General features: G+C 43.1%; 2 protein-coding genes across 14 annotated transcripts; one reads left to right on the forward strand and one right to left on the reverse strand.

Annotated features, from left to right (window-relative positions):
• The first annotated feature begins 524 nt into the window (after nucleotides 1-524).
• Nucleotides 525-15,455, forward strand: LOC103633541 (DNA polymerase zeta catalytic subunit). Of its 10 annotated transcripts, none has more exons than XM_035961184.1 (23): nucleotides 525-749; nucleotides 845-927; nucleotides 3,019-3,076; nucleotides 3,591-3,640; nucleotides 3,732-3,818; nucleotides 4,183-4,225; nucleotides 5,692-5,760; nucleotides 5,874-5,978; nucleotides 6,336-6,507; nucleotides 6,584-6,675; nucleotides 6,753-7,178; nucleotides 7,632-8,529; nucleotides 9,730-9,963; nucleotides 10,059-10,351; nucleotides 10,646-10,791; nucleotides 11,309-11,882; nucleotides 11,978-12,124; nucleotides 12,435-12,710; nucleotides 13,032-13,139; nucleotides 13,341-13,546; nucleotides 13,626-13,929; nucleotides 14,024-14,695; nucleotides 15,104-15,455. In XM_035961184.1, the coding sequence occupies exons 5-23, from the start codon at nucleotides 3,805-3,807 to the stop codon at nucleotides 15,275-15,277; spliced, it is 4,953 nt and encodes a 1,650-aa protein (XP_035817077.1). In that variant the 5' UTR covers nucleotides 525-749; nucleotides 845-927; nucleotides 3,019-3,076; nucleotides 3,591-3,640; nucleotides 3,732-3,804; the 3' UTR covers nucleotides 15,278-15,455. The 10 variants fall into 10 exon arrangements, 9 of the variants coding, with proteins under 9 accessions (XP_035817077.1, XP_020396450.1, XP_020396443.1 ...); XM_020540861.3 differs by having other exon boundaries at nucleotides 596-749; nucleotides 3,712-3,818; nucleotides 6,342-6,539; nucleotides 6,635-6,675; XR_004851627.1 differs by having other exon boundaries at nucleotides 599-749; nucleotides 3,712-3,818; nucleotides 13,402-13,546.
• Nucleotides 15,456-16,161: 706 nt separating this feature from the next.
• Nucleotides 16,162-20,853, reverse strand: LOC100194128 (uncharacterized). 4 transcript variants are annotated; one of them, XM_035960395.1, is made up of 22 exons: nucleotides 20,761-20,853; nucleotides 20,526-20,631; nucleotides 20,253-20,355; nucleotides 20,024-20,137; nucleotides 19,853-19,927; nucleotides 19,616-19,745; nucleotides 19,418-19,509; nucleotides 18,807-18,857; nucleotides 18,642-18,721; nucleotides 18,484-18,538; nucleotides 18,310-18,411; nucleotides 18,174-18,225; nucleotides 18,011-18,056; nucleotides 17,878-17,933; nucleotides 17,702-17,753; nucleotides 17,554-17,633; nucleotides 17,317-17,387; nucleotides 17,173-17,213; nucleotides 16,993-17,092; nucleotides 16,840-16,911; nucleotides 16,666-16,743; nucleotides 16,162-16,578 (listed from the first exon to the last, which is right to left on the reverse strand). In XM_035960395.1, the coding sequence occupies exons 3-22, from the start codon at nucleotides 20,322-20,324 to the stop codon at nucleotides 16,543-16,545; spliced, it is 1,455 nt and encodes a 484-aa protein (XP_035816288.1). In that variant the 5' UTR covers nucleotides 20,325-20,355; nucleotides 20,526-20,631; nucleotides 20,761-20,853; the 3' UTR covers nucleotides 16,162-16,542. The 4 variants fall into 4 exon arrangements, with proteins under 4 accessions (XP_035816288.1, XP_008650947.1, XP_008650948.1 ...); XM_008652725.3 differs by having other exon boundaries at nucleotides 20,710-20,853; XM_008652726.4 differs by lacking the exon at nucleotides 20,761-20,853 and having other exon boundaries at nucleotides 20,506-20,680.
• Between the last annotated feature and the right edge of the window lie 3,470 nt (nucleotides 20,854-24,323).

A 24,323-nucleotide genomic window follows, 5' to 3' on the forward strand; every position in this document is an offset into this window, starting at 1 on the left:
ACAATGCTGGTAACTTCTCATAACCCTCGGGCCGGGGCGGGCGGGCGGCTCCGGGCGGAGCTCCGGGCGAGCTAGGGGCGGGCGGGCGGGCGGCGGAGCTCGGGCCAACCTCGGGCGGAGGCGGGCGGGCGGCGAGCCGGAGCCGGAGCCGGGGCGGGCGGCGGCGGCGATTTCGTAAACGGCGGCGGCGTGAATTGGAGTGAGCAGAGAAGAGAAAATCGCGCAGAGAGAAGGCAGTTTGCGGGTTTTTCCTAGCTCGGCGCCAAGATCTGTGGCGCCGAGCTAGGTGCCACGCGGGACTGCCACGTCACGAAGCTCGGCGCCATAGGCTATGGCGCCGAGCTGTGTTACCTCGGCGCCATAGCCTGTGGCGCCGAGCTTCGGGTCCAAACGTGCAAATAAAATTTCTGTGGGTCCAAACGTAAATTTTTGACTCAAAAGGGGCTAAAAAAACAAAAAATTCGGTCGCCACGCGCCCACGTCTCCTACTCTCATTGGAGTCAGCCCACTGACCGCACCGCACCGTCACCACAGTACCACACCAAGCCGCCCCCAAGGCCCCAACCCCCCCCCCCCCCCCCCCCCCCCCCCCCCCGGGTGCGCCCCGGCGGCCATGTCGTCCTCGCAGTCGCCGGAGCCATGCACGCCGGGGACACCCTCCCCGGTTCTCAGCGTCCGCATCGTCTCGCTCGACTACTACATGGCTCCGCCCCTCCCGGGCTTCGGCTTCTCCCGCAGCCCTTTCCACGGTGCGCTCCCCTCCACTCACCAAACCCACCCTTCCTCTTCCTCCTCGCCGACCTGTCTCGCGCTGAATTTCGCTCGCTGCGTGCCTACCCCACAGGAGAGGAGGTGGAGGAAGTGCCGGTGGTAAGGATCTACGGCTCCACCCCCGCGGGGCAGAAGACTTGCCTCCACATCCACCGGGTGCGTAACTGCGTACAGCGTACCACACAGCCTCTTCTCCCCCAACTTCCTCTCTCTATCTCTGCACATTTTTGTTCCTTGCCGGCTTGCCCCGAGCCTTTCGGCGCTCGTTTTGCATCGCAGGGCACGTGTAGCACGGTTCGGGCGTGCGATTTCCCTGTCTGGATTTGAATTCGAAAATTTGGAGGGAACTCGCTCCGTGTACCGTCCGCACTAAACTGGACCGTCTAGAATGCTGTTGCTTGGGTCCATCAGTAGCTCGTTGTTGTTCTATATCTGTTGATTTAGTTTGGTGGTTTGTCCGTTAATAATTGTACTAACTTTGCACTCGCATAGTCGCTTGTACTCGTTGACTCCAGCAGTAAGTGCAGCATATTACGTTTAGAGTTCGCTTGCCTGCTTCTTCATAGTGCTGCCTCTGCTTTGAAATTGTAGTTGAAAATGAACATGCTTAAAATACCTTGCTCTCTCAAACACTATTTAAGCTTAAGACCCGCTCAATCCATTTATTCCCCTGCTAACTTTTCCACTGAATGGCCTGGGCTGAAATTCAGGCATAACTTCAGTTTTGTTCTCCCAAGTTCATGTCCATGGAAGCATGGAAAAGTTTCTTTAGAGGGAGGGAGGGATCCGTTCACCCGGTTAGACGTTGATAAACAAGAGAATACAGAGTTGCAATCTTACATGGGTGAGCAGCGCAACCTCACACAGCTGACAGCCATATGAGGTGATGATAGTTAGAAACTAATTACTCGCAGAGGGTTGGACAGTCATTAGGGAACTGGGGACCCTTCCCCCATCAAAACCCAGGAGGAGCACTCATCCTTATCCCTGCAAAGACAGTCTAATCTATCTCCTGTCTCCATGGAAGATTATTGCATTTCTCTTCTTCTAGATTTGCCACAAAGTAAAGAGTGTGCTGGTTTTGTGCCCTTCTCGGTCATTGGCAGAAACCAATCCTCCATCTCGTTTTGTTCAGTCCAAACAGCTGGTTGTAGGTAGGTACATTTGCTCCATGTTGCCACTAACCCCCCATACCTTTTTTTCTCGAACACGCAGGAGATCTGCGTATCATTCCATTAATAGATAGAAGAAGGTACAACACAACACACACATGACACAACAAGACACACAAGACTCAACACAACCACCACACACAACCACTCTGAACAAGACACAAGACTATCCCCTGGGTCAAGCATAAACACAAGAGTTGAAAGCAGGTTCAACCCTTTCGCCCCGGCACTACACCACATCCTGAGCTCATCGCCAGCGAGGGTGAGAGTACTCGCTAGGCTCGGCGACCTCCCATTGAATACACAGTCGTTGCGATGACGCCAAAGGCTCCAAGAATAACTAGAGAATTGAAGCCTGATTGGAGATCACGGGGAATCTTCTCCACAGCCCTGCTCCACCAGTCATCAAGGCTGCAAAGAGCATTGTCTGGTGAAAGATTAGGCAACCCAGACCTGCGCAACAAGAAGTACCAAAACTGTCTTGCAAAGAAGCAAGAGATGAGAAGATGTTGTATTGTTTCCTTATCTTGGTCGCAAAGGGGACACGCACTGGGGTGGGGTAGTCCTCTTTTAGCAAGACGGTCTGCGGTCCAGCATCTTTTGTGCATGACAAGCCAAAGGAAGAAACTGCACTTTGAAGGTGCCCAAGACTCCCAAACGCGCTCAAATGCTCCAAAAGAAGTGGATCCTAGAAATAGCATATCATAAGCCGACTTTGAAGAGTATTGGCCTGTCGGGGAGAATTTCCAGATATGCTTGTCTGGCACTCCATCACTAGGGGAGAAATCTGCAATGGCTTCACTAAGAGTTAAAAAATCAGCGAGGACAGCCCAAGTGATGGTGCCTCTCAGGTCTCGAATCCAAGCCGTTTCTTTATATTTGAAGATTACTGTATATTAATATTTTCCATACAATCTGATTTTCTTGATTGTTAGACAAGGATCTGTTCTCACCTCTTGTATTTGGAATCCCTAATGTGTGAAGTATACTTCAGTTGTCCACCTACATATTCCCTATGGTTTCATCATAAGCTACTTCATCATTCCCTGATTACTACTCTCTCGTTGGTGTTCAGGTGCTGCCATATTTTTATATACCTTGTTCGGAGGAGCTGCTTTGTAATCTAGAAAAAGGTGATTTTTAGCTTGTTACATATGCACCCCTTGTACAGATTGGAGCCCGCTTATGTTTTTGTTTTTGCTGTTTTCATGCCTTTTGTTATATTATTTCTTGTTTTATTCTACATGTTGTTTATAAATTTATTAGATTGGGAACCTGAAACTTGAAATTGTATCCATTTTCATGCAGATTCTTACTGAGAGTTTCTTACGGCCTAGTCATGAGATTTTAACTAGTGCCTTTTGATAAGCTTTTTAATAAGCATGATTTGAAATAACTTATTTTGATGTTGTAACTTATCGCATATAGGTGTCTTGTAGGTAGACTAGGTCTTACTATTAACGTGACCTGGATGCTGTAACACACCTGCTAATTGTTTACTGAGAAAAGGCAACCATGTCTAGCAATCAAGGACACATTTGTCCTATCAACGACATACATGTTAGTTTTTATGTGCTGGACCTTGTCAAAGTTTTCCATTCTTGACTAGTTGCTTGAATTAATACATCCCTTTTATCTATTTTTTAGGTGATTCATATATAACTGGTCTCTTGAGTGACCTTGAGAAAGCTTTGCAGGTATTTTAGAATCCAATTGTTTTATATGTTGTGTACTTTCTCTTTCCGTGTGCATCATTGCTTTATCGCAGGCTCGCGGTCCATCAAAAAGGAAGCATGTGCATGGATGTAACCTTGTTAGAGCAAAGAAGTTGTACGGCTACCATTCGTCCGAGGAGCTTTTTATGAAGATCTATCTGTATCCACTGTTTACTCGTTTTTATAAACCCAACATTGCTTCTACAAATGTGTATATTGTCAACATTACTTGTCACATCTTTTCTATCTCATATCGAGCGGATTTAGAAATTTTGAATATAGCTTGCTCCATCCTCTCATTACCAAGCAAATCAACATAAATGTGCTGAATTAGAGTTAATGCTTTGGTCATCTGGTCCACCTCTTGAATTCTAACAAGTGCCTTGCTTGTCCAGACCAAAATGGTTTCACATAAATCCTCTATTGCTGATGTAATTTTGGGGTATCATGGCAACAACCTTATAGAGTGGTGTTTTGATTATAAAACTTCATTATGCAATCGACTTCCTTGATCTAGTCTCTAGATATTACCCTCATGAAGTTTCTCGAGCTGCTTCCCTTGTTTTGGTAAGTTGTAACGTTGGAAAATTCATTTGTCTTTGGAGAACTAAATAAGTCCAAAGTGAATGGATTTGTGTTTCATCTTATTTCCTTTTTAAAAACTACTTGCTTTGCTATTTATTATTTGCTTAAGAAGGCATATGTGAACCATCCGTTATAGATATGTATAGGTATGTATATCTTTGTAACTTTGTACACCAAGCCATACGGCCTTACTTGTACACCAAGCCACACTACCTATATAATAAAAGGCCACCTCCACAACGGGTGTGGTGGTCCCATATTTTCTACATGGTATCACGAGCCCGGGCCTAACCCTGTCTCCTCCCCTATGTTGCCCACCCACTCCCTAGCCTCTGGCTCTTTCCCTAGGGCTAGGGCATCGTTGGCTCCCCTCCTCTCTCTATTCACCGGCCTCAAACCCTAGGGCGCCGCTAGCCTCTCCCTTCCTTGGTCGAAGCCATAGGTCTCCTCTCCTAGGTATTGATCGTTGCTATTCTTCCTCTTGGTCTTTGTTGCCCCCTGTTCTGATGACGCCACAACACAACGAGAAATTTGGAATTTTGGGACTCCAAACAATGTGCTTCGCATTTTTGCCATTCATAATATTGACTTCACAAAATAGGACTCAAAACATGCCACACTCATTTTCAATGCCATTTTAGACATTTTATCCCTCCGTGCGTATGTACAAATGCAAAAGACACATAACGACGCAAAAGGGCAAAAATGTCTAAAATAGCATCGAAACCAAGTGTGACATGTTTTGAGTCCTATTTTTGCAAAGCCAATGTTACGGATGGAGAAGTGCGAAGCACATTGTTTGGAGTCCCAAAAATCCAATTTTCTCCTTCAACGACTCCCTCACAGCCGGCCTCCTCAGAGCAGGCTCTCATGCCAACACCGCCTTCGCTCCGCTCCACTCCACTTCATGTGTCCCAGCCATCCTTGGCGTGGGATCAAGCAGGACTGGTTGCTGCCCTCAACTAGTTTTCTTTCGAGAACCCTTAGCTGTGGGTGATGGACTCCGAGCCATATGACGTCTGATGATGGTATACTCCTCTCTCACCATCTCCCTTCTCATCCTTCCATCACAGTCGGCAACGGCGCCACACTTCCTATCACCTATCATGGATGGTCTGCCTTACTTTCTACTTTTCGCCTAAATGTTTTAGCTGTCCCCTCTATCCTTCATAATCTTCGTTTTGTTTGTCAATTCACCCGTGACAACTTCTGTTCCATACTTGCCTACTGTGGATCCCGTCAATTCTGTTCTCCAACAATCTCATACTTGCCTACTGTGGGTTATGCTAGCAGGTATGGCAATATTTTCCTCTTGTTTGAAACTATTGGCTAATTATTAGTTGAGCATGCTACTGTTTTTCTGTGCCCATCAATGGAAAACGAAATCTTATCGTGGAAAACTTTTGAAATACTCTTTCATGGTCTGATTTAAAGCTATTTGATTTCAGAGTGGTGCTGTTTCTAATAGATCATTTCAGCCTTATGAATCCCACATTCCATATCTTCTTCACTTTTTGGTAAGCACAATGCTTTCTTGTCATAGTGTGACATGGTGCTACAAGTTTGTTTATTTAAGGTTATTTCTGTTGAACTTATGTTTTAGATTTTTGAAAGTTAATTTATGTTTTAGGTTGACTACAACTTGTATGGAATGGGGCACATACATGTCAAAAACTTCAAGTTTCGTCCTCCATTGCCAGTTGATTTTCATCCTAAGTCATCTCTTCGCAGGAAGGTGGGATTGTTTTACTGCATTAGAGCTCAAATATGCTGTACCTCCGTCTTGAAAAATTGCAGTTCTAGTTCTGTCCCTTAGTCAAACTATCTAAAATTTGGCCAAGTTTACCAGAGCAATATATAATGAAAATATATTCCATGACAAATCTAATGATACTTATTTATAATAAATATTGATCCTTTGTTTGTAAAAAATTGGTCAAACTTCAGATGGTTTGAATCGTACTTTGCTAGAACTGCTTCTGGACGGAGGGAGCATTTGTTTATGTCGTAATATTCATTTTATTTTGAGTTCAGACTTTATTCTTTGTTCGTACTAAAAACTTCATTTTTTCTTCTGGACTAACAATGGTAGGCACAGTCAGATAATTTAGAAATAAATAGTCCAACAGTTTGGATATCTTCAACAGTGTCGCATTCTTCTATCCTGGGTAGTTCTGCCCCTTCGCATCATTTGGGAGGAACCAATTTGAGCTTCGCTATTCGACAGAGTTCTTCAATGCTTGAAGCTGATTCTAGAGTAGAAGGTCTCGCTATCACATTCTAACACTATTGTTTGGTAATATCCTTAACATGCATTATAAATTTCAGTTCCACCTTCAGGTATCCTAAATGAGAAATATAAGATGTACACTTCTCTTTCTCAAACAACAGAAGATACAAAAATGGTTCAGTCACTTGTAGCAGTTTGGGAGGTTTGTTTTCTACTTTGTTTGTGTACATGTGCTATGAAATGTTAATAACTGCTAAACCTCTATGTTATTATGTTCAGGAACTTGAACGATTAAGACTGTTGGAGGAAACAAAATATGCTGATCTGGGTAGACCTTTAAGGGAAGAAGTTCTTAAAGATTTTCTTCATGGTATTAAGTATGAGAGTGCCCTTTCTGTGTTGTTTTCACAAGAGGGGCCACATCACAAAGTTTCCACCATAGAAGAGTCTGAAAGGCTAGAAAGGTGCTTAAAATCGTTGACTGATATTATTGGGACTGTTACATTCTCACAGGATAACTACTGTGGTAATATTGATGTTGGTAATTCTGCTGATGTGCAAAACGACAAACCCGATGCAAGTCTTTGCTCAGGGTCATTAGAACAAAACATGCAGATTATATCTCCAGAGAGAAACAGTGAATATCCTGTGTCTTCATCTGTACACCAAAGAACACTATCTCAGTTATCTGATAAAGGTGAAAAGGTAGTTCCCGCTCCTCAGATATTAATTACATTGTCCTTGTTTTCTTCATATCACATGCAGTTGTTGAGTTGGTCTCTATTGTAAACAAAGGCAAAACAATAGTATATACAGGGTCAAACCATTTTTTGCTACAATCTTATGAAGGTCACACATAAATTATTTATAAGTTGAAGATTTACTAGTTTTGTTGCTGCTCCTGATTCTTGTTGCTCCTGTTCTGGGCAGCCCCAGAAGGGATGCACAAGGGAGGAGATAAAGAAACTAGCTTTGAAACTCAAAAAACAAGAAGTTTGGATGCTACATGATAGTATGATACAACACTTGATTGCCACTTTGATCCTATTATTCTAGTTGGCCTGAAATTTCCACTTTATGGAATGATTTCTCTTTCATAAACATGTTCTTTTGTTATTTATCAATTGAGCTTGTCTGCTTGGAATTGCTCTTTTGTAGCATCTGGATGCTGAGGCTCTTGGACTTTTAAGCTGGCTGGCCTCTTCACAAGCTGCAGAGGAATCAACTGATGATGAATTAACTAATGAAGTCATCCTCAGCCCTTTGTTTGCCAATAAGTCCATTGAAGTTGCTGTGGAGTCTGCTCAATTGGATTTTGATAGCGCTTCTCAGCAGGAGTGTCAGGATATTCTTGATTCAGTTGACCCCATTAGGGCAGTAGAAGAACCAAACATACATACATCTTACCTCGATTCTGTGAAGTCCAATTCTGCTGCTTCTCTGGGCAATTCTATTCCTCAGCTTGATGGGTCATCTGATGAGAACCCAAAAGTCTCCCAGGAATATGATAGAAGTAAGGTCACTAGGAAATCAGTAGTATCGGCAAGTTACACATCTACTAAGAAGCCTTCAAAATCAGCCAGTAAGTATTCAGGAACTGAACATCTCTGGGGTTCTTTGCCTCTTTCTTCCAGAAAAAAGAGGCAACATGGAGATGCTGATGATTCATGCAGTGCAATGTCACCGCAGAAGGATTTAAGTGCATCTAAGAAGAGTACAATTGATAAGGACTATCATGATACCATAGGCAGCACTGATTCAGAATCTTCTAGTTTTTTAGGTGTACATGATTCAGTTTGTCATTCTGTGAGGGATTTGATGAGGCGGAGGAGATCTTTTCGGCGTGAACAGTTGGAGTTTGGTTGTTCTGGAGCTGCAACATGCACCATGGATAAAGAGAGCGAAACTGTGAATTCTGGGGGATTGGAATTTCATGATTTCACAAGTGACATCCCAAACTTAGCACTGACACGGATGGCTTTTGTTCAGAAGCCTCCATTGAAGGATGATGCATGTTCTGGTTTGGAGAGCCCTTCAGATTGTGAGCAACGTGGATGTAAGTACCCAAGAAATCTTTATGTTATCTCGATGAATGGTACTCCCTCCATTTAACTACATCAGCACATTTTGTTCAATGCACAATTGCACATAGACCAAAGCATATTTTACCTTGACATACCGAGAAATCATTCAAAATGACACGCTTCCCCCCATTATTATAAAGAATGACTATGTTTAATGCATGCATGTAAGCATGAAAAGTTTAAAGTGAAGTAGCTATTTGGGGTGTATATGGAGGACACAAATTTTGCTTTGGCATATGAAATAAGCATCCTCTTGCTGAGTTGGTTAGGTGATCTGAGTAGCACTTCTTAGGTCCTAAGTTCGACTCTCCATGAGAGTGAATTTCAGGCTAGGGTTAAAAACAATAAAGTATGTCCTACGCCAAAGCATAGGTCCAAGGCCCCATGTCGTGGCCATTCTCACATGGGCTACGGTGTCGTTATGTATTGATAGGGCAGCGTTTGAGGGTTTTCTCGACCTGCTTGAGTTCTTCTTAATGTAATACCCTAGCTAGGGTATCATTCCTCGGTAGATCCAGTATTTTTTATCAATGAACAAATATATGCCTTGTATTCAAATGGTGGGAGTAATGTCTTGGTACCCCTATTTTATTAGAATATAAATCAACATCCTATGAACCAATTGCTTTTATGAAAGTGCTATTCAAGATAAATCTATGTGTATGATCTTCAAGTTTCTAAACTAAGTACTTTATAAAGTATTCGTAATCAAAGTTTTAAAAGTTTGACTCAAACCTTTCCAAAACGTCAAGTATTTGCAAACACGAGGGAACATCTTATAGCTCAAGGTCTGCTATTATTTTTGTCCATATAATTTGCAGAGATAAGTGTACTAGATTGTAATGTCTATGGTACCATCGTTATGCAACGTCCTCATTGTTTCCTTGCAGGTAGAAGTCCTAGGCCTTTAGGTCCGTGGATATCTTGATAACTAAGTATTGTTTCTCCTTGGGAGCAGTTTAGACTGTCAGTCAAATCCAATGGGACGCTCACATTGCATATTAGCACATATGAACTTGTAGTTGTGCCCTGTGCTCCTGTATCAATCTGTGACATCACCAGAGCCTTGTTGTACCACAACACAATCTCTCTTGGAATGCTAATATCCCCCATACTATAATGCCATAAGGCACACCATAAATTTTATATACATTTTGTTCTTTCTTTTTCAGCTGAAAAATCGGGATTAGCTGATCTTCTACCATTTTTCAATCAGAATATGGAGGAGAATAAGCAGAATGAATCATTTCAAGATATGGAAAGCACAGGGGATGTATTGGGTGTCCCAACTCATTTTCAAAATGATGGATCAGCCCTATATTTGCTGACACATGCACTTTCGCCACCATCTGCAGGAGCTGTGGGCCATTGGCTAACCCAACAATCTAGTTCCAGTATTTTCTCGGGTATTCAATATTTCCTGCACAATTTAGTTGCCATACTATTGTACAAGAAGTTTCTTGTACAGATTAATTTTCATTTGTGTCTGTATATGTTTTAGGTTACACCAACTATGATGGAGTCGCAGCTGATAAGGAAGAGGCACACAGTTCTACTTTATCACGGAATTCTCCTACCAGATTTACCAAGGAGAATTCTGCAAATAAAATGCATGGAGATGTGATGGGATCGGCTCTATCTTACAAAGAAAGTAAACATTTGGACGAATGGCATGATTTTTCCCAGATATCAGCTGGAAATGAGAAGGATAGGCTCACACCTCTAAGTCAAATTGGATTTCGTGACCCTGCTAGTATAGGTGGCGGGCAACAACTGACTATACTTAGCGTGGAGGTTCTACTTCATTCTTTTCTGTTCTGTTCCCAATAAATATACTGCCTTTTCTTCATTCGTTGATGGATTCAGTGGGATAATTTATTCATTGCAGATCAACCACCAAGCATTCTATTTCTTATAACTCATGAAAGTTTGACTTGCTAATGACTAAATGACAAACTTATCATTAGTGAAAGTTTGATTTGCTAATGACAGATAGACAATCTGTTAAATAAAAATATTTTAAATGCTTGGGATATCAGCAAAAGTAGATTGCACTTCTTGATATCAAGCTTCTTTCACTGTAAACAGGTTTTAACAGAAAGCAGAGGAGAGCTGCGTCCTGATCCACGGTTTGATGCCATTAATGCTGTGTCTTTGGCCATCGAAGATGATGCTGACAATACTGTTGATGTTCATGTGTTTATACGTGGCAACAATGTCAAATCACATAGGAGGTCTGAAGCCATTTGGAATTTGGTCTTTTTCATTTTGGGGTCATCAGAGTATCAGACTAAAGTGCCCTTAGATTTTAGATGGAAATCCACAGAGGCTTCAAAGTTTATCTCAGACAGCAGCTTCTTTCTATCTTCAATTTTCTTTTTAAAATTAACATGTCAGTTGTCACTGGGATACCAAAACCCAGTTTCCAGACTCTGGCTAGAGTCAGGAGCCAGGAGTTGGAGGCTTCTAGGCAGGCAGTTAATTGAAGCTACCAGCCAACCCTGCCAAACGATTGATTCCCTTAGAATATGGACAAGTGAGATTGACAGGAGGGCATATTGGCTGACTAGGATGGTGACAATGGCAACTGATGTATGTTGCCTTGTATAGCCAAGTTACTAAATGATCTAATGTAGAATTTCTTGATTCATTTAGAAAGTGTGCGCTTGTGTTGGCTTGTGATATTTTCTCTTCTTAGATGCTCATAGATATTAGATCCAAATGTCTCAATCTTCTTTCTTGTATATGCAGAAATCTGGATGGTATTGCTGGCTGTAATATAAATGTCTTCCCTGAAGAAAAGGACGTTTTGAACAATCTTATTAGTGCAATATGTTCAATTGATCCTGATATCCTAGTCGGATGGGAGATTCAGTTAGGATCTTTAGGATTTCTTGCCGAAAGAGCTGCTTATCTGGGTATAGGCTTACTGAAAAGAATTTCAAGAACACCACATGAGTTGAATCATCCACCTAAGATCCCAGTTGATAACTCTAGTCAGGTGCTTTCTGAAACATCTTCTGCGGATGATATTATTGATGATGTCAGTGAGAATGATTGGAGCCATACTCATGCGAGCGGTATACATGTTGGTGGAAGAATTGTGCTTAATTTATGGCGTCTCATGCGTGCAGAAGTTAAGCTTAATAATTACTCCCTTGAAGCTGTAGCTGATGAAGTACTGAGGCGAAAGATACCACTGATACCAAGCAGGATATTGAACCGATGGTTTGCAACAGGTCCTGGACGAGGAAGACACCGATGCATAGAATACATTAGCAATAGAGCTAGAATCAACCTTGAAATAATGAATCAAATGGACCTGGTAAATTGAATTTCCTCCATGGTATTCTTGCTTGGTATTTTTTTCTTCTGAATAGCTCAACTTTTAGATTGTCCTAATGTTGACCTGGCATGCAGGTGAATCGAACATCTGAACTTGCTCGTGTATTTGGTATTGATTTTTTTTCTGTTCTTTCTCGGGGGTCTCAGTATCGTGTTGAATCTATGCTCCTGAGATTGGCTCATACACAGAACTACCTTGCAATTTCTCCTGGAAATCAACAGGTGTGTTTTCTTGCCACCTATCAATTTTGTATTTTCACTAATTTTCTTTAGATAAACTATAGTTGCTGATTACCCAATTCTGAGCCTCCAATGTCCAATGTTATTACAAATTTATGACAAATCTTGTTCATTTTAGCAAATTCTGCTGATGTTGCATTATGTTAGCTAGAAATGGTATCATTAATTTCTTTAGAACTACAGGCTGGCCATCCACCACACCACATAAAGCTCGAAAATAGGATATTTTTTCTGTAAACTGTTAATTACCAGTACTACCAGCATCTTGATGTGCTTCGGTGCTACTTTGCAGGTTGCTTCTCAGCCAGCCATGGAGTGTTTGCCGCTTGTAATGGAACCAGAGTCGGCCTTCTACCCTGATCCAGTTGTTGTGTTGGATTTTCAGTCCCTCTATCCTTCGATGATAATAGCATATAACCTTTGTTATTCTACATGCTTGGGAAAAGTTTTCCCATCAAAGTCAGATGTACTTGGTGTCAGCTCATATTCAGCAGATCCACATACACTTGTAGATCTGAAAAATCAGCTGCTGCTTACTCCAAATGGGGTCCTGTATGTTCAACCTGAGGTGATTTTCTAAATTTTTGAGCAATATCTGATGTTCTTCACATTGCTAGTGGAAAGTTGTGATGTACCAACTAACTGAGCTATATACCTCCCATAGAAAGTTGTTCCTATATTACATTTTACCTGCTTGCCTCTGCGGTTGGTAGATTGACTTTCGTGATTCCCCTTGATTACCATCCAGATGAATTACTATCTATATTCTTGAGAATATTATTTACCACTACATGTTTAGTGATTCCTGGCACATCCACTATATTGCTGCACATTATGTTCCCTTAGTAAGTACTGACCTTTTCAGAACAATGTCAATGGTATTCTGCAGATAAGAAAAGGTGTACTTCCTCGCCTTCTAGAGGAGATATTGTCAACAAGAATTATGGTGAAACAAGCAATGAAAAAGTTGAGTCCATCACAGCAAGTTCTTCACAGGGTATCACTTCTATACCAACTTTTGAACATCATGTGAAATGCCTGAATCTCTTGTTGATTATGCTATATGGTACCATAGCCATTTCGTTAGCTCTGTGCTTAGGCAGTCCTCTTACTTCCCTTTTGCAACATTTGTTTTTCAGTTAAAAAAATTGTTCTTACCAATTGGTGGATATATTGTAAATAATTAGTTTGTTTGCAGATATTCAATGCACGGCAGCTTGCTTTGAAGCTGATAGCTAATGTCACGTATGGTTACACAGCTGCTGGATTCAGTGGTCGAATGCCTTGTGCAGAGCTTGCAGACAGCATTGTTCAGTGTGGCCGTAGAACACTCGAAACAGCAATATCATTTGTCAACCAGCATCCTTTGTGGAAAGCTAGGGTTGTGTATGGTGATACTGACAGGTATTATTGTGTTTCTTGTTTTTTTTTCTTTGGATTGTATTGTAGTCATTCTATACTTATACATCTGTTTCTGTTGTAGTATGTTTGTTCTCCTAAAAGGGCGTTCTAGGGAAGAAGCATTCAGGATAGGGAAGGAGATCGCCTCATCAATAACTGCAATGAATCCTGATCCAGTCACATTAAAGTTTGAGAAAGTGTACCAGCCATGCTTCCTTCTTACAAAGAAGAGATATGTTGGCTATAGCTACGAGAGTCCTGAACAGAATGAGCCTGTCTTTGATGCGAAGGGGATAGAAACAGTTCGGAGGGACACATGCCCAGCAGTTGCAAAGATTTTGGAACGGTCTATCAGAATAATGTTTGAAGAACAGGATTTGACCAAAGTAAGGGGTATTACTTAGTCTCCTCTTGCAAGGACCATTTTCCTTGTTTTTTATTATTGTTTCTTGTTGAGTTGACATTCTTCTACCATTGAAGGTCAGGACATATTTGGAGCGTCAGTGGACACACATATTATCAGGAAAAGTCTCTATTCTAGATTTCATTTTTGCGAAGGAGGTCCGTTTAGGCACTTATAGTGCAAGGGCTTCCACGCTGCCCCCTGCAGCAATTGTTGCAACAAAAGCTATGTTGTCTGACCCAAGGGCAGAGCCTCGGTATGCAGAGAGAGTGCCATATGTTGTAATCCATGGGGAACCAGGAGCTCGTCTTGCCGACATGGTTATTGATCCTTATGGTCTGCTAGAAGTTGGCTCCCCTTATAGATTAAATGAACAATATTACATAACCAAGCAGATTATTCCTGCATTGCAGCGTGTTTTTGGACTTCTTGGTGCTGACCTGAACAAGTGGTTTAATGAGATGCCTCGCCCCATACGATCAACTCTTGCGAAACGCCAATTTGCTGCTGCTCATGGTTCATTCTCTCGTGATGGCAGTTTCATCCGATTAGGATTGAATAATAAAACCTCAGCCAAAGGAGGCAGAATAGATACATACTACATGTCAAGCCACTGCTCAATTTGTGGTGATATGATTCAAGGATCAGAGTCCTTCTGCAACAATTGCTTGAAAAGCGAAGCTGTTGTTGCCACAGTAGTCGCTGGCAGAACTTCAAAGTTGGAGCGAGAAATCCAACATCTTGCTGCTGTAAGTTTTTCTCTCGCTTGGGTAACATATTTCATATTTACAGATTTACTCCACTTGATACAGAAGCTGGGGAATCTTGAGGCTGAACCAAAGTGCCTAGCTTCTGTTGATTTGTGTTTACATAGTTTTGCTTGCATTTACATATCAAGCAAAATAGTGTCATCTGATGAAATGTTGATGGGGTATCATATTTATATTCAGTTACAGCAGCACATGCTAGTCTCTAAATGGATTGCTGAGTGTTGTGTGCAACAAGAACTAGTCTCAAAATATCTGTGAACCTGACTTGCAGTATTTCCTTTAGCATGCCTGACTTGCGGTTGAGCAGCTGATGCAGTATTTCACGCTTCAACATTTTTTGTTAAGATGAGCTGAGTACCTGACGGTGCAGCTTTGAACTTTGTCCAGATATGTGGCCATTGTGGCGGTGCAGACTGGATTGTTGAAAGTGGAGTCAAGTGTATTTCCCTTGCATGCCCAGTCTTCTATGAACGGAGGAAAGTTCAGAGGGAGCTGGTAGTCGTCTCAGAGTCGGCAGGAGAAGCAGGGTATTACCCTTTCTGCTGCGCTGAACTCTTTTGAGAACATTTTTTTGGGGCTGCGTTTCTCTGTCCATACCGTGTAAATTGTGGAATCTGTAACCTTTACATCACACGTGTGTATAGTTGTTGTATGTAACACTGAAGAACATGTACTGGTGAAAGAATACATACAATGTATACCGTGTCGCTCGCTGTTCAGTTAAGGGTTTGTTCGATTAGCTCCCAATCCACATGGATTAAGTGAGATTAGGTGGGTTTAAATCCCAGCTAAGTCAAACCTTTTCTTAATTTTTTCCAATCCCATCCAATCCATGGGTAACGGGATTAACCGAACAAGGCCTAAAGTGGGATGCTTCTTGATGGGGGCAAACGGACAAGGCAACACTCACTATAAGCGATTACTGTGTTCCTAAAACGTACCTGACATCAAACAGCGATTGGATTGTCACATTTATCCACTGAGCAATCCCAGTTTGGAGCTCATACTCGCCCGAGTGTAAATTTGGCAAGTGTTCTGTTGTGCGAAGGACGGTAATGGACTCTAAATTTTACACTATAATAAGAATCAAATTAAATTAGGATTGAACTCTATTTATATTTATTTTTTAATTAAAATTTATTAACAGTTCTAACTTATTGTAAAAAATATTTGAATGGTGATCTATTACCAACACTAGTTGTACTAGCAGCAACATCGTTGCCACAATATGAAACATTATTGAAGGAAGTACCAAACACAATCGCCACATCAAAGACGAATGAGCAATCCGAGTTTGGAGCTCACACATGCCCGAGTGTTAGTTTGGCCAAGTGTTCCGGTTGTTAAGTAGGGGTGATAATGAGCTCTAAATTTTAGAGTAAAATTTAATGATTGAATTAGATTAAAATCGAACTCTATTTTTATTTATTTTTGAACTAATAAAATTTATTAAAGATCATAATTTATTGTGAAGAAACGTTCGAACTATGATACATTACTACCACCAGTTGTAGGACTAAGCAGCAACATCGTTGCCACACTATGAAACAGCATTCAAGGAAGTACCAAACACGATCGCCACACCAAAATGTAGGATAAGCTTTAACTAACTCCAGTTTGATTCCACTAATCCACTCTAAACAAAAGGAGGTAACAATTCTGGAAATTTTCTGACAGATTACATCCTAATTATCTCAGTTCCATGCTGTATTGTAGGTAGTCCATCGCACGGAACCATAACATCCCCGTGGTGAGGAGGACGAGTGCGTGTTCGGAGGAGGGCGCACCCTTGCTTATTCCTGGACCTATGGACATGGCACCATCATCTATAGGGCAGACTGGAACAGAATCTCCGCCAGTTCCTGCACAGGAAAGCACATCATGACATACCTAATAAGCAACCATCAGCGCAATGGTGGAGAGGACGCCTAGACTGTCAACACATTTACCTGTTTGCCGGATGCAACAGTGGGCTCACCCCACTCTAGAACCTTCTTTTCTAGCGTCTCAAAGTCTCCTTTCCCAGCCTGTTTGAAGCCATAGAGCAATGTTACAACCTACACAAATTCGAATCCGATCCTTCGCGAACAAGAAATCAAACTCCAAACTTGGAAGTCCAGTACCTCGATCAAGGCACCAATCTCACTATCAAAGCTCTGGTACCGCTTGCGGACAAGATCATCTAGGGAACCATCCTAACATCACAGAACAAAAATTCCAGTTTAAAAACCTCTGCATGGGAAAAGTTCAGTGGGTCTTAATGTGTTTCCAGTTACCCCAATCAGCTTGGCAACGTTACGGAGGCCACGTGCCAGGGTGTCCATTCCGGAGATATGGGCAAGAAACATGTCCTCAACATCAGTACTTTCCCTCCGCCTGTTATCACAAAAGAATCCCATGTTGGTTCAATTCCAATTTTTCCACAGAACAAGAAACATATGACAAAAGGTACTGACAATTTGGCATCAAAGTTGAAACCACCAGGTGCAAGTCCACCCTGTTAAACAAAAATGCAGCAGCTTATATGAGTGCAACCAGGAAGTACATAGGCAAACTGTGGATTTGAGTAAAAAGGGAGAGAGCTAGTTCATGCCACTCACATTCTTAACTACACTTGACATAACCAAAGTAGCCTCTGCAATGTCTGTCATGAACTGATCTGTGTCCCAACCTGTCCATAACGGTAAGGTAAGTTACTATGCATGCCTCATTTTTTTTATTTTTTTCTCTCTAGAAAAGAATAAAGAAATGCATGTATGTTTCTAGTGTAACACAAATAATATCGGGTCATACGCTTATTAAAAAACAAAGGAGTTATATACAACAGTGACACATACCAACTTGAGGATCACCAGTGTTTGCATCGATATTTCCAAGCAGCCCATTAATCCGTGCAGTCTCCAATTCATGATGGCAGCTGCAAGTTTAACATGCAGTTCTTTAAGCTATTATTCAACTCAATTTAGGCAAGCAAAAAAACCTTACCTGTGTCCAGATAGAGTAGCATGGTTGCACTCAACATTAATCTTGAACTCTCCTATGTCATGTGAGACAGTAAAAAGGTGTACTTTTAGAACAAACAGTTAAACTCACACAAGCTTCACTCACAGAAACTTGCTGACAATGTATTCACATTCCAAAAATATGAAAACTTATATTACCTGTAAGACCGTACTTCTGTAGAAAAGCAAACGTAGTCGCAACATCCCAGTCATACCTGCCAGAGAAACAAGGATAAATGTTTCTGAATCCTGTAGGATACTTTGCTAATTCATTACTGAGTAAGTAGCATACTGGTGTTTTGTTGGTTCCTGTGGTTTAGGCTCTATCAATAGTGTTCCTGAAATACATAATAAAATTTCAGTTCTGTCACCAAATTGGCATAGTAAAGACAATGCACTATGTCAAAGTTATGGACATTGGAACGGGTAATCATAAAGAAACGGGACTGAATTACCGTTGAATCCAATCTTCTTCTTGTAGTCAACAGCAGCTTGAAGAAAGTTAGCCTGGACAAATCCAGCAAACAATCAGATAATTTGGCCACAAAGTAAAGCTGAGACACAGAATCGGCAAATAAACCCCATTCATACCAGATGGTCAAGTTCTCTCTTCATATCAGTATTCAGAAGAGTTTGGTAACCCTCTCTTCCACCCCAGAACACATAGTTTTCACCACCTAGGTAGTGAGTGACCTGCAAGGAGATAAGGTCAAATAAAAAATTGGGCGAAATGAAGATTGATCATGGTGATCACAGATAACCCACCTCCAAAGCTTTCTTAACTTGTGCAGCCGCATAAGCATATACTTTAACCTCTGGGCTGCAACATTAATGAAGAGTGATTAATATTAATCTCTAGTCATACTCCGAGTCCATAACTTTGTTTAGAACACACAAAACCAACAATCCAACAAGATACCAACCTCGTAGCAGCGCCATGCATGTAACGTGGATGCATAAAGAGCTGTGCGGTACCCCACAATGGCTTTATATTGGTCTCACCCTAAATGGAATTTAAAAAAAGCAAACAGGGTAATGCAAAATGGTGGGGTAAAGCTAAGTGCCAGCAATTTAAAGGTTAAACTAACCTGCAGCTGCTTTGCCAGCTGGACTATCTCATCCAAGTTAGAATTTGTTTCCTGCAGTGTGAGAATAAGTCTTAGGAAACTTCCTAGAGTCATGTTACTGAACCAAAGTCGTCAGCTGTTGCAACACTTCATCTTAAAAAGTATCTAACAGGAGATGAAATGTTTGCTGCTTCATTTACAAATGAATTAGAGCTTCCTATACCTAGTCGGTTGGGTGTGAATGAAATAGACGGTCAAAATGAATCCTTTTATGTGAGCATAAAGATAGCTGGAACACATCAGGAATCATATTTGTATGCTCAATACATAGTGCCATAGATAATTAATAGCATCCAATAACAAATCGATCCATAACAACCAAAACCAGATTTAGTTTCTAAGGTTGCTCTTAAAACAGTATCGTAGATAACTCCACCAAGCCACTTTATTGGCTTCATTTATTAACTGTTAGCACACATGAAACATAATTGAAGGACACAGCTATCGAACCAATTGTAAGGTTGCATACTGAAAATTGCTTCTGTGATAGCAATAACAGACCAAGCCAATTATACTTATGAGTAATGAGTTCATGCATTAACAGAAGTATACAACACAACTAATGGACATACTTCAAGAGTCTTCCCATCCGGGGCAATATCCCTGTCATGGAAGCACCATTTGTCAACTCCCAACTTCTCCATGAACTCAAAGTGAGCTCTCACTGCAATGCCAGTTGAAACAGAAGTTAGTTCTTCCAACAAACAGACCAAAACATAACCCAGAAGGCTGGGACTACAGCACAAAGGTAGGTTAGGCAATCATCATACTTCTTCTCTTAGCCATGGCCAAAGAATTTGTGCCGTCCTCCCAAGGCCAAGTCTTTGTAGGAGCACCGAAAGGATCAGCGCCAGTACCACGGAACGTGTGCCAGAATGCAACACTGAAGCGCATCCAATCCTAATAGCAAAGCAAATAAGCATAGATGCAAAGGGTTGACGTACTTCACAGTGAGTGTAAAAGAGGGGGTATAGTGAAGCAGCAGATGGGGATTCACTGATCGATACCTTCATCTTCTTACCGAGAATCACTTCCTCCTTGTTATACCACTTATAAGCAAGAGGGTTCTTGCTTGTTGGACCCTGCAGCAGGAACAATGGTTTGGTTCACAACAACCCGTTAGGCCGTTACCACGACATGACAATCTGAATGAAAAATCTGGGTTTTGATAGCCCCACCTCATACTTGATTTTCGGGACGCCGGGGAAGAACTCCCCCTCCCAATCATCATCAGACGCGCCACCATCGCATTTGCTGTCGAGGTCGGCGGGGCAAGTCTGCTGCGCGGCAATCTAACATGGAGCGGCCGAACCAAGATCAGAACCACAACGACAATGTCTCCTATTCGATTCCGATCACCATGATTATCAGATCAGAGAGTAAAAAAAAAAGGCAGCAGCAACTGACCACAGCGGACAGTAACGACGACGATGCCAGCAGCAGCAGCAGAAACAGCAAGCGCTCTGAGCAGCCCTTCATGCCGGCCTTAGTTGACCAGGAAACGCGCTCCCTGAGAACACAATTCAGCACGCGCGGTCTGACTCAAAAACAGCAGCGGGAAAAAAAGTCTGATATGGACAAATCTGCGATGGACGAACGGGGTGAACCGTAGACGGCAAGAACGGGATGAATCGCAGCAGGAAGAGGAACCCGAGCAAACCTTAAAAGGGGATTCCTTACCGAGGCAATCTCCGATGCCTACGCGTCCCCAATCTTTGCTGGACCTGGAAGAGGGCGGAGGAGAGTGCTGCTGAACTCGGCGGGTGGTTGAACAGAGTTTTCTTTTCTAATATAAATATATGAGATGAGATGAAAGCAATGAAGCATATCCGATGAGGTGGCTCGGGGGGCAGTTTGTTTGGACCTGCAATCATGGAAATAACAGAAACAGAAATGCATCGTATCTACTAATTACTTCGGGTTTTTTGGGGGGTGAGCGGCTTGTAATTCGGCTGGGTCAGTTGTTCGATTGAGCAGACATTGCGATTACGACGGAGGAGAAAGAGAGGAGGTGTTGGACACCAAAATGAGCGGACGCTTAGGCCCGGACGGTCCGCGTGTCTCGAGATAAGATTAACTCGGATATTTATCCTTATCTCGTGCGTGGTTATCCATCTAATCACGTGGGAGTTTGTTGCTATCTCTTAGGAAAAGGTCCAGACCTCCTCCCCTATAAATATAAAGGGGTACGGCCGATTACCTTATTTACTTTTCCTGCCCTAGGAGTAGATGTAGCATTCCAATCAAACCAATTACCTTATTTACTTTTCCTGCCCTAGGAGTAGATGTAGCATAGTTCTAGTTGTAGCCTTCCGTATATCCACCTCCACCCCTAGTCGACTCTACGTCGTCTAGATCCGTCTTGGGTGGCCTGCCGATCCCAAGACGACCCTAGGATCTCACCCCTCCGGGGGGCAAGATCTAGTTGTCCATCCAAGACCTCTTCCTCGATTTGATCTCTTAATTCCTAGGCGACTCCACGTCGTCTGGGGACGCCCCGGGTGACCTGTCGACCCGGGGCACCTTAAGATCTTTTCCCCCCAGGGGACGAGATCTAGATTCCAGCAAGGAGGAGGAAGACGACCCTGTCGCAAGGTCGCAGACCGTCCGGCCCAGAGCTGCGGACCGTCCGGTGTGACGCAGGGAAGACACCGCTCCTGCGTCCAGGTCGCGGACCGTCCGGCCTAAGGTCGCGGACCGTCCGCGCCGCCGCAGAGGGCACTATCAGGCAACCCGGCGACCTGTCGCAGGCCGCCACCGCTGTTCACCTCGCGGAGCCGAACCCAAGGTATTGCTCATGACGAGAAGGTCATAGGGTTCGTTGCTATTTGGTCCCAAATAGGTGGTGACCATCATAGAGGTGTTGTCCCATATTTAGGATAACCACTTTATTTGGCCCTACATCATCTAAAGGTGCCAAGTACCGCCAAGCGGTTCATTATAGTGTTTGGTGACCAAAAAGGCACCAACATACTTTTGGCGACTCCGCTGGGGACGAGGTTGTAGATCTACAAAATCAGGCTTACATGGCCGATTCTAAAGATCTCAACAGTGCTTCTCCAAACAGCGACACAAGGCTGACTAATTTATCGGCCGCAGAGCATGAAAACTTAGAAGATGACATGAAGAAGATGGATGAGGAGATCCAACGACAACAAGATCAGATGCTCAAGGTGGCAAAAAAGTGGTACCTCTCGCACTTCAAGGTAGATCGCCACCAGAAGGTCATAAAGGAAAGGGAAATAGACGCCGATTACATGTCATCCGTGCTGCAACAGCTCCCCACAATAGGTGATGCCAGGTCAGTCGATGATATTCCATCTATTAAAATTTCTTTTGATAATCGGATTAAAAGTATCACAGAGGATATAGAAAGGATGGCGCATGCATTAGGAAAAACTCACGTGCCTAGTTTTTTATCACAAAAATTAGGCGCCAAAACAATTGCGCCAAACACATCGGCAACAAATGGGTTTCCCCAACCATATTCTGGTATGCCGATGGACTCATATCCAGGACGACCGTCACCACCATCTTCGCTAAATGGTGAGTCAACTCTGAGCACGGTCGGACCGTCCGCACACAGTCGCGGACCGTCCGGCCCTCCATCAGACCGTCCGGCACTCTACGCCGGACAGTCCGGAGTTACACAGAGCCCACCACAAGGGTCACAGGTGTTGCTTGACGTGACCGGACAGTCCGAGGATAGTACCGGACCGTCTGGTCCACCCGCAGACCGTCCGACTGTGCAGGTCGGACCGTCCGGAGCACCAGAAGTCACCTGTGATCCGCCTAGTGCGGAAGGCCGGCATAAATATAACCAGCCACCCAAGCCCCAAGAACCAAAAAAGTCACATGTCCCTGAGCTTGTTTGGCCCACTAAGGCCAAACCTTCTGTTCGCTCTCACCCGCACTCGACACAAAAGGAAAAAGTTAAGTTCACATTTAATATTACTAAATGTGATAAAATATTTGATGAGTTGTTTAAACATGGCAATATTAAATTGTCACATGTAATTCCTCCGGTTGAACAATTAAAAGGGCGCGTTTATTGCAAATGGCATGGATCCTTTCTCCATAACACCAATGATTGTGCCATCTTCCGTCGGCAAATACAATCGGCTATAAACGAAGGCCGGTTGAGGTTTCAAAAAGAGGTGAAAATTGACAAGACACCTGTTCCTGTCACCACATTAGAGCCAACGAGCAAAAAAGCCATAATTCGGCCTTGTGCGGCCGATAAAAGCAAAGATAAAAATATCGTCATTGGTGATCCCCGCACACCAAATATGTCACACAGAATGGTTACTCGGAAGACTCCGGACAAAAGAAAGACCGGAGGCACCAGGGGGCAAGCACGATCGGACACCCGATCACGGTCACCTGTCCTGCGTACGCCGGACGATCCGGGTACTAAGGCTGAACAGTCCGAGACAGGAGCAGTCGGTCCGGCTATAATGGTCGGACGGTCCACGGACCGTCAGAAGCAGCAACCTCAGACCACCGGACCACAAGGTTCCAAAACAAGTGTTAGGAAACAAAATAATACTAAAACGTCTAGACGACTCAGTAGAGTCGGCCCTACTTTTGGTCAGTTGCTTGCCAAATATACGAAGAAGGCCGTTCCACACAACCGGCCAATAAAGCAGACGAAGTCAAAAGGGCGATCTGTGCGAAAGCAAAAGCCGACTAAACGGACCCAAAAGGTAGCACAACCAAGATCGCCTTGTCATCCTCCTTCGGGGATAGCATGGTGCGTCCCGTTCTATCTATCGCCGATGTGTTGTCCTGCTCATGTGTGGGGTGGTACGGCGATGAATTCATATTACTGGTCCAATCCGTTTGCTTATTTGGGCTGGGGGGCACCACAAGTTTTTGCTTATTGATAGGTTGATCAGGTAGACATGGCCGAAGAGGATGCGATCCGAAATGGCCTCTGTGCATTAAAGTTCCATCAAATATTTATATTATCTGATCGCAAGAGCCGATGACTTGCATCGAGCTGAGTCCTTACTTCGGGAACAAAAGCTCATGAGGTCAATTGTTTCCGAAGTTTTCACTAATGCTTTTGGTTCGCCAAGCTCCACCAAAAGGCAGGGGGGCATATGTTGGACACCAAAATGAGCGGACGGTCCGGCCCTTAGGCCCGGACGGTCCGCGTGTCCCGAGATAAGATTAACTCGGATATTTATCCTTATCTCGTGCGTGGTTATCCATCTAATCACGTGGGAGTTTGTTGCTATCTCTTAGGAAAAGGTCCAGACCTCCTCCCCTATAAATATAAAGGGGTACGACCGATTAAGAACCCCCAAACACATTCCAATCGAACCAATTACCTTATTTTCTTTTCCTGCCCTAGGAGTAGATGTAGCATAGTTCTAGTTGTAGCCTTCCGCATATCCACCTCCACCCCTAGTCGACTCTACGTCGTCTAGATCCGTCTTGGGTGGCCTGCCGATCCCAAGACGACCCTAGGAT

Source organism: Zea mays, chromosome 7 (assembly GCF_902167145.1).
Source record: "Zea mays cultivar B73 chromosome 7, Zm-B73-REFERENCE-NAM-5.0, whole genome shotgun sequence".
Taxonomy (NCBI): Eukaryota; Viridiplantae; Streptophyta; class Magnoliopsida; order Poales; family Poaceae; genus Zea; species Zea mays.

Bases quoted from the DNA above. Each gene is read 5' to 3' on its own strand.
- LOC100194128 (XM_008652725.3), bottom strand. The intron at 18,722-18,806 runs GTTAGTTTAACC...AATTCCATTTAG, and splicing joins AGCTGGCAAAGCAGCTGCAG to GGTGAGACCAATATAAAGCC. The intron at 18,057-18,173 runs GTAATTCAGTCC...TATGTATTTCAG, and splicing joins GAAGAAGATTGGATTCAACG to GAACACTATTGATAGAGCCT.
- LOC103633541 (XM_020540854.1), top strand. From the start codon at position 614: ATGTCGTCCTCGCAGTCGCCGGAGCCATGCACGCCGGGGACACCCTCC. The intron at 6,508-6,583 runs GTCTCGCTATCA...TTCCACCTTCAG, and splicing joins AGCTGATTCTAGAGTAGAAG to GTATCCTAAATGAGAAATAT. The intron at 9,964-10,058 runs GTATTCAATATT...TATATGTTTTAG, and splicing joins TAGTTCCAGTATTTTCTCGG to GTTACACCAACTATGATGGA.